The 15,047-nt window shown below is 55.5% G+C and overlaps 1 protein-coding gene across 3 annotated transcripts in view; it reads left to right on the top strand.

The window, feature by feature from the left end:
* The window catches only part of pdxdc1 (pyridoxal-dependent decarboxylase domain containing 1), a 38,528-nt gene that overhangs the window by 10,605 nt on the left and 12,876 nt on the right, over window positions 1–15,047 (top strand). For all 3 annotated transcript variants that reach the window (XM_056406114.1, XM_056406113.1, XM_056406115.1), the window contains exons 6-14: window positions 3,014–3,203; window positions 3,327–3,395; window positions 3,469–3,547; window positions 3,637–3,721; window positions 4,073–4,121; window positions 4,443–4,544; window positions 5,679–5,804; window positions 6,380–6,430; window positions 13,715–13,775. In XM_056406114.1, the coding sequence (XP_056262089.1) occupies window positions 3,014–3,203; window positions 3,327–3,395; window positions 3,469–3,547; window positions 3,637–3,721; window positions 4,073–4,121; window positions 4,443–4,544; window positions 5,679–5,804; window positions 6,380–6,430; window positions 13,715–13,775 (812 nt within the window). The remainder of the gene's footprint in view (window positions 1–3,013; window positions 3,204–3,326; window positions 3,396–3,468; window positions 3,548–3,636; window positions 3,722–4,072; window positions 4,122–4,442; window positions 4,545–5,678; window positions 5,805–6,379; window positions 6,431–13,714; window positions 13,776–15,047) is intronic.

Genomic DNA, 15,047 nt, shown 5'->3' on the forward strand with positions numbered 1-15,047 from the left:
AGACGTGGCTGCACGCGGACTTTCCGGATCACAGCGCGTCCGTGCCCGGCTTCAGGACTGTTCGGGCTGACAGAGACGCTACACAGAGCGGTAAGAAGAGGGGGGGCGGGATCGCTGTTTATGTGAATGAACGGTGGTGCCATCCGGACCATGTGTGTGTGAAGGAGCGCTTCTGTAGCCGGAACATTGAACTGTTGGCCGTGGGGATGCAACCTTATTATCTACCGAGGGAGTTCACGTCCGCCGTTGTGGTTGTCGTGTACGTGCCGCCATCAGCTGACGCTGAGGAAGCTGTGGACACCATCCACTCCACTGTCTGCTCTGCTGAATCATCAGCCTGGAGCATTCATGGCTATCACTGGTGACTTTAACCACACCACATTGGATAAAGCTCTGCCAACCTTCCATCAATACATAGACTGCCCAACAAGGAACAATAACACTCTGGACTTGCTGTATGCTAATACTAAGGACGCATACAGCGCCACTGCCCTTCCCCCCCTCGGCAGGTCTGATCATGACCTGGTCCGGCTGACACCAGGTATGTTCCTCTGGTGAAGAGGCTGTGACCACCAGGACTGTGAGGAGGTGGTCTCTGGAGGCTGACGACGCTCTACAGGACTGCTTCGAGTCAACGGACTGGGATGTGTTGTGTGGACCGCAGGGAGGACATCAACAGGATGACCGACTGCATCACGGAATACATCAAGTTCTGTGAACACACCACCATCCCATCACGGACTGTGCGCTGCTTCCCCAACAACAAGCCCTGGATCACCAGGGACCTGAAGGCGCTTCTTAACATGAAAGCTGCTTTCAGGTCTGGAGACAGGGATGAGCTGAGAAAGCCCAGCGCAACCTAAAGGTGAAGCTCAGGAGGCAAGGACTCCTACAGGAGGAAGCTGGAGGCCAAACTCCAGCTGAACAACACAAGGAGGTGTGGTCTGGCATGAAGCAGATAACTGGCTTCAAGGTGGGAGGAGACAGCCAGGGGCTCCTGGAGAGGGCCAACGAGCTGAACTGTTTTTCAATAGGTTCAGTTCACAGCCCTCTCCTGTCTCCTCCACACATCACACCTCCCAAACACCTCCCCCTCTGTCCCCCCTGTTGAGCTGCACATCCACCGAGCCCTCAATAACAATGGGCTCCTCCCCCCTCCCCCTCTCTGTGACGACTGACCAGGTGAGAAGACAGCTGGAGAAACTACACCAGCGCAGAGCTGAAGGTCCTGATGGCATCAGCCCCAGGGTCCTAAAGACCTGCCCACCCAGCTGTCTGGTGTCCTGCAGCGCCTCTTCAACCTCAGCCTGAGGCTGGGGAAAGTCCCGTGCTGTGGAAGACGCCGTGCCTGGTCCCTGTCCCAAAGAAGTCAACACCATCTGGCCTCAACGACTACCGACCGGTCGCCCTCACCTCCCATGTGATGAAGGTGCTGGAGAGGCTGGTCTTGGCCCACCTCCGGCCGCAGGTCAAATCGTCGCTGGACCCTCTGCAATTTGCTTCCCAGCCTCATGTGGGAGTGGACGACGCCATCATCTACCTGCTGCAACGAGCTCAGTCGCACCTGGATGGAACCGTTGTCTCTGTGAGAGTCACTTTCTTTGACTTCTCCAGTGCATTTAACACCATCCAGCCACTGCTGCTGAGTGAGAAGCTGCGGGTGGTCGGTGTGGACGCGTCCACCATCTCCTGGATCACTGACTACCTCACAGGCAGACCACAGTTTGTCAGAATGGGCCGTGTGCTGAACGGTGGTCAGTGATGCTGGAGCCCACAGGGAACTGTTCTGTCTCCCTTCCTCTTCACCCTGTACACCAGTGACTTCCAGTACAACACGGAGTCATGCCATCTGCAGAAGTACTCTGATGACTCTGCAGTGGTCGGGTGTATTAGGGATGGACGGGAGGAGGAGTACAGGGCAGTGGTGAGCGACTTTGTAAAGTGGGCCGATGAGAACCACCTGTGGCTGAACGTGGCCAAGACCAGAGAGATGGTGGTGGACTTCAGGAGGAAGGCGACAGCTTCTCCACCTCTGAGTGTCCTGGGAGTGGACGTGGACATGGTGGAGGAGGACCAGTACCTGGTGGAGGAGGACCAGTACCTGACGGAGGAGGACCAGTACCTGGGCGTCTCCATCGACAGCCAACTGAACTGGAAGGCCAACATCAACGCTGTATACAAGAAGGGGATGAGTCGACTCTTTTTCCTGAGGAAGCTTCGATCCTTCAACGTGTGCAGCAAGATGCTGGAGTTATTCTACCAGTCGGTTGTCGCCAGTGTGCTGCACTTTGCCATTGTCTGCTGGGGGAGCAGCATCGGAGCCGGTGACACCAGCCGTCTTAACAAACTGGTTAGGAAGGCTGGCTCCATCATCGGCTGCCAGCTGGAGCACCTGGAACAGGTGGTGGAGAGGAGGACGTTGAAGAAACTGCTGTCCATATTGGACCACCCGGACCACCCTCTCCACCACCTCCTACAGGGACAGAGGAGGACTTTCTCCAGACGTCTCCTCACGCTCCGCTGCCACAAGGACAGATACAGGAGAACCTGCCGACGGCTATGAGGCTCTACAACAGATCACCTCTTGCCAGATCATAATATTTACACTATGTTGATCTGAACTTCACACATTTCATTTTCATTTACATTACACACATACACACACTTTGCATTTTGCACACTGTCTATATTTAATATTTTTATATTTAATTTAATTTGTCATTAGTATTGTGTATTGTGTATGCATATATGTTGTATATATACATATATATTTTATTTTATATTTTACTTGGTATACTTCTTGTATATATCTTTCATCCCTGTTTTTTATCTTTTGTTTTATATTTTATTTTATTTTATTTTTTATTCTTGTGTGTTTAGTTCATTGGTGCTGCTACTGTTGCGACAAATTTCCCCTTGGGGATGAATAAAGTATATATCTATCATCTATCTATTCTCTGTTCTTGGTTCTAGTCTCTGTTCTTGGTTCTAGTCTCTATTCTCCCCCCCTCAGGTACGAGAGTGGCTCGGCCTACTTCCACGAAGACGAGAGGGACGGCCTGGTCAAGGTGTGCCGGCTGGTGATCAACGCCCGGTACGAAGACTACGCCGCCGAGGGCTACGCGGCGCTGGGCTCCCGGCAGCCCGTCATCTACCTGAGCGCCTCGGGCCGGCCGGGCCTGGGCCAACACCTGTGCAGCCAGGTAGGAGGGGCGGAGCGGGGGGCTCATCCTGTGGAGACGCTGGAGGACCACCCCTTTGACCTCACGGGGTCAAAGTGCCTCTCAGTGTGTAGTCATTGAGCGTCAGTGCTCCTGTGTCCTCAGCTCGGCCTGCCTCTCTCCAGCCTGTGCACCGTCCCGTGCAACACCATCTTTGGATCCCAACACCAGATGGTAAGCGACTCCAAGAGGAGCTGCAGTAGAAAACTCTCAGAGCCAATAAGAAGTCCTGACTCCTCGTCTCCAGGACGTCGCCCTGCTGGACAAACTCATCAAGGAGGACGTGGAGGCCGGGAAGCTGCCGCTGCTGCTGGTCGCCAACGCAGGTGAAGGGTCGTCTCCACTCACTCTACACAGGCGCTGCATCGCGACCCTGGAGTCAACCTCACGAGGCTCTCTGCTGATTGGTCCCCAGGTACCCCGGGGGCGGGGCATACGGACAAGCTGGCTCGCCTGAAGGACCTGTGTGACCAGTACAGCATGTGGCTGCATGTGGAGGGGTGAGGCCTGATGGAGTCTGAGGCCCCTGGCTTATATCAGTCAACATGATTATGTATTGTCATTGAAAACCTGGAAAAGTCCTGGAATAGTCCTTTAAAAAAAAAAAAAAAGTTTTGGAAAACTTTTCTATTTCTTCTCTTTAATCCAACTGGTGTCTGTATTAGTGTTATTTAAGGTTTATACACGGAGAGTTCACAAGATGTGGCGATGTGTTGTAAAGTCCTGGCCACCCAGTGGTCAGCATGGGTATGACCCCTGGACGTGGTCCCAGAGCCGTGGTGAGACCAGAGGAGGCTGTGTATCGTGTGTCTGTGGAGCTCTTCCTGTTAACCCCGTGTTGTCTCCTGCAGGGTCAACCTGGCCACCCTGGCTCTGGCTCAGGTCAGCTCCTCGATCCTGGTAAGATGAAGTCCCGCCTGAAGGAGGACACACACACACAGGCCCCGCCTCCCCTGAAGGACAGCCTCACGTTTGAATCAGGCTCTTAAAATAATAACGACATGCTCCTGGGAAGGATTAGTGGTCTTAGTGGTTGATCCCGATCCTCAAACAAGTGGCTCGGGGAGCAACCGCTCTCCTCACACGGGCGCATGGCCTGAAGAGAAACCTCAGAAACAAATCGCTGAACTCCAGCACACAGAGTCATGAGGCCGTGGCTCAGAGATCGTCACTGAGCCGCTTCATGTGTTGAATGTCGAGTGTCTCCTCCTCCTCCCTCAGGCCGCCAGCAAGAGTGACAGTATGACGCTGACTCCAGGTCAGTGGCTGGGACTCCCCGCTGTGACCGCGGTGACCCTCTACAGACACGAGGACCCGGCGCTGGTAGGCCCTCCTCTTCTCCAGACCAGTCTGTCTGACCCTCTGCTTCCACTCACACTGATCCAGGGAACACACAGAGTTAAAAGAGATGGTTGTAGATGATTTCTCTGACGGAGGTGTGTGCACCTGAGTGAACCGGGTGATGAGGACTTGAGTTTTAGTTTTGGTTTTATTCGTGCTGTGATCTAAACAATTATCTTTATTCTTTTGATATAGTCCGTCTCTGTTTATGACGTGTGTCTGTAACTCTGTGATGAGCTGCTGCTGCTGGGCCACGACTCTCTGGTAAAGGAGAGTTTTCATCTCAATGAGGCTTTTCCTGGTTAAATAAATGGAAAATAAGAAATAAATGAAAGCGGAAACTCCGACTGGAACCCAGCTGGTCCGATTTTCCGGTGGAGCTTCCTCCGTCCAGTGGGCGGGGCTTGTTTTTGGCTTGACTGTTTATTTCATTTTACAGCTAAACGTTCACTAATCCAGTCCGACTGGGCGACCCGGCCAGCGGTGACTCACCTGTCCACAGCCCTCATTTGCATAAAGTTGAGGTTGAGTGTTTGTGAACGGTCAGTCAGCTGTGACCACCGGGCAGCGTGGCCGGATACAGGATCCGGCTGCTTGACGGGTGTCAACAGACCCGGTGTCTGAAGCCCCGCCCCCACACAGAGCTGTCTGTTAATGGTTCATCCACTTGTCACCTGTCCAGATGGCGCAACCTCCGCCCTGGAATGCACCCGCCCAGCGGGAAGTAGATTAGATGGACGTTCTTGAGATATGCAGAGCACACACACACACACACACACGCACACACAGACACACACACACAGACACACACACACACACACACACACACACACACACACACACACACACACACACAGACACACACACACACACACACACACACACACACACACACAGACACACAAGACACACACACACACAGACACACAGACACACACACACACACACACAGATGCACACACAGACACACACACACACAGACACACACACACAGACACACACAGACACACAGAGACACACACACACACAGACACACACACACAGATGCACACACAGACACACACACGCACACACAGACGCACACACAGACGCACACACTCTCTCTCTCTCTCTCAGTCTCTGGCGGCCGGTCTGACCTGCAGCCAGCCGGTTGCTAGGCTGCGGGCGCTGCCTCTGTGGCTGTCGCTGCAGCACCTCGGACACACAGGGATCGTCCAGAAGATACGACACGCCACGGCGCTGGTGAGCTCCTCCTCACTCCTCCTCACTCCTCCTCACTCCTCCTCACTCCTCCTCACTCCTCTCACTCCTCTCACTCCTCTCACTCCTCCTCACTCCTCCTCACTCCTCTCACTCCTCCTCACTCCTCTCACTCCTCTCACTCCTCCTCCTCCTCCTCCTCTCCTCCTCCTCCTCCTCACCTCCTCCTCCTACTCACTCCTCCTCCTCCTCCTCCTCCTCCTCCTCCTCCTCACTCCTCCTCACTCCTCCTCACTCCTCCTCACTCCTCACTCCTCCTCACTCCTCCTCACTCCTCCTCACTCCTCTCACTCCTCTCACTCCTCCTCACTCCTCCTCACTCCTCTCACTCCTCCTCACTCCTCTTCAACAACAGTCCTTCTTACATCTACTACTAGCATACTGTCTGTTGGCCCACATGAAATGTGGCCCAGGTGTCCCATCATGGAGTTGAGCAATACAATCATGCTTTACTTTGGTGGATGTGGAAGTCAGTCGTTTAACTCTCTCTCTCTCTGTCTCTCTCTGTCTGTCTCTGTCTCTCTCTCTCTCTGTCTCTCTCTCTCTCTTCCCTCCAGAGCGAGCAGCTCCTGCAGAAGCTCAAAGGTCTGGCCTCCATAAAGACCTCGGTAGGTGTTCTCTCTGTTCTGACAGCAGAGTGTTTCGTCATAGTGTCTGAAGCAGGAACAGGAAGCTGGTACCAGCGCTGAGGGAAGTGACGCAGACATGTGAGATACTGATGGCAACTCCCCAGAAGATATCCAAGAGGCTATGTCCGTGTTCCCCTGAGACGTCATGCCCCATGTGACAGTGCTGGTGCTGCAGCCCCACACTCATGACTGCTGCACACCTGGATGTGAAAGGGCCACTGTTCAGGGACCAGGTCATCGTAACTCTCAACTAGGGGATCAAAGTATAGATTAGCCTCAAAAACATATTTTGAAATGAGTCATCACAAAGAGATTCTCTCTCACAATGCGCCTCTTCAAGAGGGAGTCAGTGCATACGTGAAGGTTCCTGTCGGCATCGTAGATCTCTAGCGCGAGACGGAGAGCGGAGAAGAGTTAACGCGACACGTAGAGACAGAGTGACATGCTGCTGTAGAGACGACCAACAACAGACCTTTAGTTTAAAAGAAGAACAAAGACGTCTTTAAGAAAAGGACCTTAAATTACTTCTGCTGTAATCTGGCGCGATACAGAAATCGACAGGGGGGCGGGCCGAGATTTTTTTTTTTTTACTCAAAATTGTCTGGGAGCCATATGCCATCACCGGAAGAGCCAAATATGGCTCGCGAGCCATAGGTTCCCGACCCCTGCTATAGAGCTTCTTTATTATACTCTAGTCTAGTGACGAGAGGACCAACTTATGATGTGATCACATGACATTCAACCCTGTATGGACGGAGAGATGTTTATGAAGACTCCTCTTGGCATGATGGATAACTGAGGGACTACGTCTGGTCTCCATGAAGGAGAGACCCCCAGATGTTCACAGACAACATGTGTGTTGATAGGATGTGCTTCAGAAAGAGATCCCTCTCTTCAAGGCTTTGACCAGAGAGATCTCTCTCCTCCAGGCGTTGACTAGAGATCTCTCTCCTCCAGGCGTTGGCCCTAGAGATCTCTCTCCTCCAGGCGTTGACTAGAGATCTCTCTCCTCCAGGCGTTGGCCCTAGAGATCTCTCTCCTCCAGGCGTTGACTAGAAATCTCTCTCCTCCAGGCGTTGACTAGAGATGTCTCTCCTCCAGGCGTTGACTAGAGATCTCTCTCCTCCAGGCGTTGACTAGAGATCTCTCTCCTCCAGGCGTTGACTAGAGATCTCTCTCCTCCAGGCGTTGGCCCTAGAGATCTCTCTCCTCCAGGCGTTGGCCCTAGAGATGTCTCTCCTCCAGGCGTTGGCCCTAGAGATCTCTCTCCTCCAGGCGTTGGCCCTAGAGCTCTCTCTCCTCCAGGCGTTGGCCCTAGAGATCTCTCTCCTCCAGGCGTTGGCCCTAGAGATGTCTCTCCTCCAGGCGTTGGCCCTAGAGATCTCTCTCCTCCAGGCGTTGGCCCTAGAGCTCTCTCTCCTCCAGGCATTGGCCCTAGAGATCTCTCTCCTCCAGGCGTTGGCCCTAGAGATCTCTCTCCTCCAGGCATTGGCCCTAGAGATCTCTCTCCTCCAGGCGTTGGCCCTAGAGATCTCTCTCCTCCAGGCGTTGGCCCTAGAGATGTCTCTCCTCCAGGCGTTGGCCCTAGAGATCTCTCTCCTCCAGGCGTTGGCCCTAGAGCTCTCTCTCCTCCAGGCATTGGCCCTAGAGATCTCTCTCCTCCAGGCGTTGGCCCTAGAGATCTCTCTCCTCCAGGCGTTGGCCCTAAAGCTCTCTCTCCTCCAGGCGTTGGCCCTAGAGATGTCTCTCCTCCAGGCGTTGGCCCTAGAGCTCTCTCTCCTCCAGGCGTTGGCCCTAGAGATGTCTCTCCTCCAGGCGTTGGCCCTAGAGATCTCTCTCCTCCAGGCGTTGGCCCTAGAGATCTCTCTCCTCCAGGCGTTGGCCCTAGAGATCTCTCTCCTCCAGGCGTTGGCCCTAGAGATCTCTCTCCTCCAGGCGTTGACTAGAAATCTCTCTCCTCCAGGCGTTGGCCCTAGAGCTCTCTCTCCTCCAGGCGTTGACTAGAGAGCTCTCTCCTCCAGGCGTTGGCCCTAGAGATCTCTCTCCTCCAGGCGTTGGCCCTAGAGATCTCTCTCCTCCAGGCATTGGCCCTAGAGATGTCTCTCCTCCAGGCGTTGACTAGAGCTCTCTCTCCTCCAGGCGTTGGCCCTAGAGATCTCTCTCCTCCAGGCGTTGACTAGAGCTCTCTCTCCTCCAGGCGTTGACTAGAGATCTCTCTCCTCCAGGCGTTGGCCCTAGAGATCTCTCTCCTCCAGGCGTTGACTAAAGATCTCTCTCCTCCAGGCGTTGACTAGAGATCTCTCTCCTCCAGGCGTTGACTAGAGATCTCTCTCCTCCAGGCGTTGGCCCTAGAGATCTCTCTCCTCCAGGCGTTGACTAGAGCTCTCTCTCCTCCAGGCGTTGACTAGAGATCTCTCTCCTCCAGGCGTTGGCCCTAGAGATCTCTCTCCTCCAGGCGTTGACTAAAGATCTCTCTCCTCCAGGCGTTGACTAGAGATCTCTCTCCTCCAGGCGTTGACTAGAGATCTCTCTCCTCCAGGCGTTGACTAGAGATCTCTCTCCTCCAGGCGTTGACTAGAGATCTCTCTCCTCCAGGCGTTGACTAGAGATGTCTCTCCTCCAGGCGTTGGCCCTAGAGATCTCTCTCCTCCAGGCGTTGGCCCTAGAGATCTCTCTCCTCCAGGCGTTGGCCCTAGAGATCTCTCTCCTCCAGGCGTTGGCCCTAGAGCTCTCTCTCCTCCAGGCGTTGGCCCTAGAGATCTCTCTCCTCCAGGCGTTGGCCCTAGAGCTCTCTCTCCTCCAGGCGTTGGCCTAGAGCTCTCTCTCCTCCAGGCGTTGGCCCTAGAGATCTCTCTCCTCCAGGCGTTGGCCCTAGAGATCTCTCTCCTCCAGGCGTTGGCCCTAGAGATCTCTCTCCTCCAGGCGTTGGCCCTAGAGCTCTCTCTCCTCCAGGCGTTGGCCCTAGAGCTCTCTCTCCTCCAGGCGTTGGCCCTAGAGATCTCTCTCCTCCAGGCGTTGGCCCTAGAGCTCTCTCTCCTCCAGGCGTTGGCCCTAGAGATCTCTCTCCTCCAGGCGTTGGCCCTAGAGATCTCTCTCCTCCAGGCGTTGGCCCTAGAGCTCTCTCTCCTCCAGGCGTTGGCCCTAGAGCTCTCTCTCCTCCAGGCGTTGACTAGAGCTCTCTCTCCTCCAGGCGTTGACTAGAGCTCTCTCTCCTCCAGGCGTTGACTAGAGCTCTCTCTCCTCCAGGCGTTGGCCCTAGAGATCTCTCTCCTCCAGGCGTTGACTAAAGATCTCTCTCCTCCAGGCGTTGACTAGAGATCTCTCTCCTCCAGGCGTTGACTAGAGATCTCTCTCCTCCAGGCGTTGACTAGAGATGTCTCTCCTCCAGGCGTTGACTAGAGATCTCTCTCCTCCAGGCGTTGGCCCTAGAGCTCTCTCTCCTCCAGGCGTTGACTAGAGCTCTGTCTCCTCCAGGCGTTGACTAGAGCTCTCTCTCCTCCAGGCGTTGACTAGAGCTCTCTCTCCTCCAGGCGTTGGCCCTAGAGCTCTCTCTCCTCCAGGCGTTGGCCCTAGAGCTCTCTCTCCTCCAGGCGTTGGCCCTAGAGCTCTCTCTCCTCCAGGCGTTGGCCCTAGAGATCTCTCTCCTCCAGGCGTTGGCCCTAGAGCTCTCTCTCCTCCAGGCGTTGGCCCTAGAGATCTCTCTCCTCCAGGCGTTGGCCCTAGAGATCTCTCTCCTCCAGGCGTTGGCCCTAGAGATCTCTCTCCTCCAGGCGTTGGCCCTAGAGCTCTCTCTCCTCCAGGCGTTGGCCCTAGAGATCTCTCTCCTCCAGGCGTTGGCCCTAGAGCTCTCTCTCCTCCAGGCGTTGACTAGAGATCTCTCTCCTCCAGGCGTTGGCCCTAGAGCTCTCTCTCCTCCAGGCGTTGGCCCTAGAGCTCTCTCTCCTCCAGGCGTTGGCCCTAGAGCTCTCTCTCCTCCAGGCGTTGGCCCTAGAGATCTCTCTCCTCCAGGCGTTGGCCCTAGAGATCTCTCTCCTCCAGGCGTTGGCCCTAGAGATCTCTCTCCTCCAGGCGTTGGCCCTAGAGATCTCTCTCCTCCAGGCTTTGACTAGAGATCTCTCTCTTCCAGGCGTTGGCCCTAGAGCTCTCTCTCCTCCAGGCGTTGACTAGAGATCTCTCTCCTCCAGGCGTTGGCCCTAGAGCTCTCTCTCCTCCAGGCGTTGGCCCTAGAGCTCTCTCTCCTCCAGGCGTTGGCCCTAGAGATCTCTCTCATCCAGGCGTTGGCCCTAGAGCTCTCTCTCCTCCAGGCCAGACATGTGTCTGTGCCGCTGTGGTCGGTGTGCATTGCCTTGGCTCCAGGCCGTGGTGTTGCTCATCTCTGGGGCTTCACTGAGGGACGTTCTGGGCTCTCATGCTCTCTTCTGTAGGCGGGGCCTCCCTCCCTTCTTCTCCTCTTCTTTCTTTCTCCTTCGACTCCTTCACTCACATCAGTGGTGTCTGGGTCTCAGGTGGCTGATGGACATAGTTGAGGCTGTGGCCCTTTGGTGTTCATGCCTCTCCACACTCGTTCTCGTTGGAAGAAATACACGGGTCATGAATAAGTAATAATTGTGTCATGTGCTGTTGCATCTCATTACTTCCTTTCTGTTTAAAACCCACATAGCAGAGAAGAAGGTCTTTCGGACTCCCAGGCGCCCTGAACACTCTGGTACGGCGCCTCGTACCCGGTCCTGTCTCAAGGGACTCTGTGACCGGATCGGGCTTCAGTCCGCCTCGTTCTGGGTTCAAACAATCATTTCATCTTTTCCGTTTGCAACGACTAAATGTGTTTATGTTCAGCGAGTTAACCGGCCTGAGGCAGCACTGCACTTTGCATTTATTATGCCAGAGCCGGAGAAGAGGAAGAGGAAATGCACTTCCTGTGCCAAGTGTAATGAACAGAACCCGATAACGAAGGAGTCCCACCTGGTCTCCTGCTTCCTGTTGAGTCGGCAGTCTTTACAGGGACACGTTCACATGCAGGCTATCAGGTCCTCAAGGCTGTCCTCTTGTCGCGGGATCAACCCAGATGCATGTCACTGCTGGGTATGAACAGCGTGTTGGTGACACACTACTGTCATCAGCATATATGACAATGTGGTGGCAGCTGTTTCTGCCCACATGCGTGGGGGCCGAGTACACCACCTTGAGGGACACCCGTGATGGAGATGATGGGTTTGAAGTGTGACTCCCCACCTAAAGTTCAGGATCCAGACGGAGGGAGGTGTTGGGTCCCATGACCATCAGATTAGCAGCCTTGGGATTAGGGTTTCTAGAGCTAAGCAATCCAAACATTCTCAAACATTTAAGGATTTTATCCTGTGTTTGTTAGCTGGTTAGAAAAGGTGGAGATGACATCACAGTCCTTCATCTCATGGTCTTGGAGTTAACCCCAACAGATGCCCCAACTACCTCCACTGGCTCTTTCCCCATGAAGGACCACTGACCAATGCTCCCCCATGTTGAGGTCACCCTAAAGCAGTTGTCACCAACCTTTTTGAGCCCAAGATCCCTGACCTCCGCCTTCGTGACAGGCAAGATCTCCCTATTGAGGCGTTGAGAGAAAACGACGGTCCAGACTGGACTGCAGCTTGAGGCCTTTTTATTTGGCCTAATTCTAATTGAATGACATCAAAACACTTTGGTCTTTCTGCATTTCCCCTGCGCCCCATCTGTAGTACCACTTTCCCCCACTAGAGGGGCACGCCCCACCTGTAGGACCACTGTGGACTACATTCCCCTCTCCGTTTTCAGGCATTCATTAAAATCAGGCTGAGATTTTTTCTGACGTCGATCTTCCAGTCAGGAAGAAAACGTTTCAGAAGACACTTCAGAAAATGGTCGAGAATGAGGAACAACGTGTTTCTGATTTTATTTTCATTTTATTTTGGAGAGCGACAGCGAACGTCTCCGAGATCGACGGGTTGGCGACCGCTGCCCTAAAGGGTCTTGCAGACTTCAGAGAGGTTGGTGCTGCTGGCGGAGCTCCTCTGGGTGCTGTGCTGGTCCAGATGATGCTGAGCCGTGATGTCGTCGTAGACCAGGCCCCTGGGTCCATGGTACATGGTACCACTATGTAGAGATCAGGGTACCTGGTCTGAGACCAGCTGGTGTTGGCACGGTCGTGATTCTGGCGTGGTTAGAGAGTCATGACGTCATAGCGTGTGAACTATGACCTTCAGCTCACGTGTGGTTGCTGTTTGTTGTCTTCCTGCTCGGCTGCAACACTCTGACTGGTTCTGGTTCTACATGGACCTGGACTTATTTAGCGCTTTCTAGTCTTCCGACCACTCGACACACGTTCACACTACACGGCGTCATTCACTCACTGGTGGGAGGAGCCTAGGTTCACAGTCACACCCCGTGGAACAGCTACAGGAGACCTTTTGGGGTGAAGTGTCTTGCCCAAGGGGATCGACCCACCGACCCTCTGATTGAAGGATGACCCGCGGTGCCCCGGCTTCTTCACGTCCTGGTGTTCTCCTGTGGTTGTGTTCTGCTTTGACCCTCTGGGTCCTCCACTGACCAACAGAGGAGCGTAACCCTCAGCAGGATTCAGATGAACGGGGTCACAAAGGGCTGCGACCTCTTCCGGGCAGCCACACTTAGAGGTGAAAATAATGCCTCATGGAGAGGTGCATGCTGGGATACGCTGGTCCATAGGGGGTAACCACACCGTCTCTAGGTGAAGGCGTTCAAGGACCGTCAGCCGGCCCAGGCTGTGAGTCAGACTCAAGCGCCTGGAGCGTGCCCTGGGCTCAGCCTTAGTCTCATGTGGGTTGAACGATCCGGTCGTTCTGGTTTCCTCACAGCAGCACACAGGCGAGCGTCATCAGAGCCTCTCACTGGTCTTCATCTCACCACCTCGTCTCTCACCGGGGGTCGTCGACAGCGGAGGTTCAATGGAGGAGCCCAATGTGACCCAAAGGAACCAGCCGGTCCAACCTGCACCGCTGGCCTGCTGCATACTCAGAACACTTGCTGTATCGTGTCTACGTCTTATGTTCCAGTGGTCATAGAGCAGTTGAACAACCCAATGTGGCTGCTGCAGACCCCTGGAGGGACCGCATCGCTCCCATCGGGACCAGTGTGACCAGTCCAACAGGAAAGGGGTGTGTCTCACGTGGCTGCGGTCGGCCCGGACACGAGGCCCTCAGGGTGGTGGTGGTTCTGTGTGGACGAGCATCACGATGACCCCCAGGCTCAGACCTGCTCTTGTGTCCACAGGTGGAGGATGAAGTCGGCTCTCCGGTGGTGCTGTTCAGGTTCTCCCAGGACACGAGTTCTGGTAAGGCTCACACTCCTGGACCTCAGGACCTCACTATCAGTACACCCTGAACGCCCCTCACCCTGAACGCCCCTCACCCTGAACGCCCCTCACCCTGAACGCCCCTCACCCTGAACGCCCCTCACCCTGAACGCCCCTCACCCTGAACGCCCCTCACCCTGAGCGCCCTCACCCTGAACGCCCCTCACCTTGAACGCCTCACCCTGAGCGCCTCACCCTGAGCGCCTCACCCTGAGCGCCTCACCCTGAACGCCTCACCCTGAACGCCTCACCCTGAACGCCTCACCCTGAACGCCTCACCCTGAACGCCTCACCCTGAACGCCTCACCTGAACGCCTCACCCTGAACGCCTCACCTGAACGCCTCACCTTGAACGCCTCACCTGAACGCCTCACCCTGAACGCCTCACCCTGAACGCCTCACCCTGAACGCCTCACCTGAACGCCTCACCCTGAACGCCTCACCTGAACGCCTCACCTGAACGCCTCACCCTGAACGCCTCACCTGAACGCCTCACCCTGAACGCCTCACCCTGAACGCCTCACCTGAACGCCTCACCTGAACGCCTCACCTGAACGCCTCACCTTGAACGCCTCACCTGAACGCCTCACCTTGAACGCCTCACCTTGAACGCCTCACCTTGAACGCCTCACCTTGAACGCCTCACCTGAACGCCTCACCTGAACGCCTCACCCTGAACGCCTCACCTGAACGCCTCACCTGAACGCCTCACTGAACGCCTCACCTGAACGCCTCACCCTGAACGCCTCACCCTGAACGCCTCACCCTGAACGCCTCACCCTGAACGCCTCACCCTGAACGCCTCACCCTGAACGCCTCACCTGAACGCCTCACCCTGAACGCCTCACCCTGAACGCCTCACCCTGAACGCCTCACCCTGAACGCCCTCACCCTGAACGCCTCACCCTGAACGCCTCACCCTGAGCGCCTCACCCTGAGCGCCTCACCCTGAGCGCCTCACCCTGAACGCCTCACCCTGAGCGCCTCACCCTGAGCGCCTCACCCTGAACGCCTCACCCTGAGCGCCTCACCCTGAGCGCCTCACCCTGAGCGCCTCACCCTGAGCGCCTCACCCTGAACGCCTCACCCTGAACGCCTCACCCTGAACGCCTCACCCTGAACGCCCCTCACCCTGAACGCCCCTCACCCTGAGCGCCCCTCACCCTGAGCGCCCCTCACCCTGAGCGCCCCTCACCCTGAACGCCCCTCACCCTGAACGCCCCTCACCCTGAGCGCCCCTCACCCTGAGCG

The sequence above is a fragment of the Pseudoliparis swirei genome, chromosome 23 (assembly GCF_029220125.1).
Source record: "Pseudoliparis swirei isolate HS2019 ecotype Mariana Trench chromosome 23, NWPU_hadal_v1, whole genome shotgun sequence".
Lineage (NCBI taxonomy): Eukaryota > Metazoa > Chordata > Actinopteri > Perciformes > Liparidae > Pseudoliparis > Pseudoliparis swirei.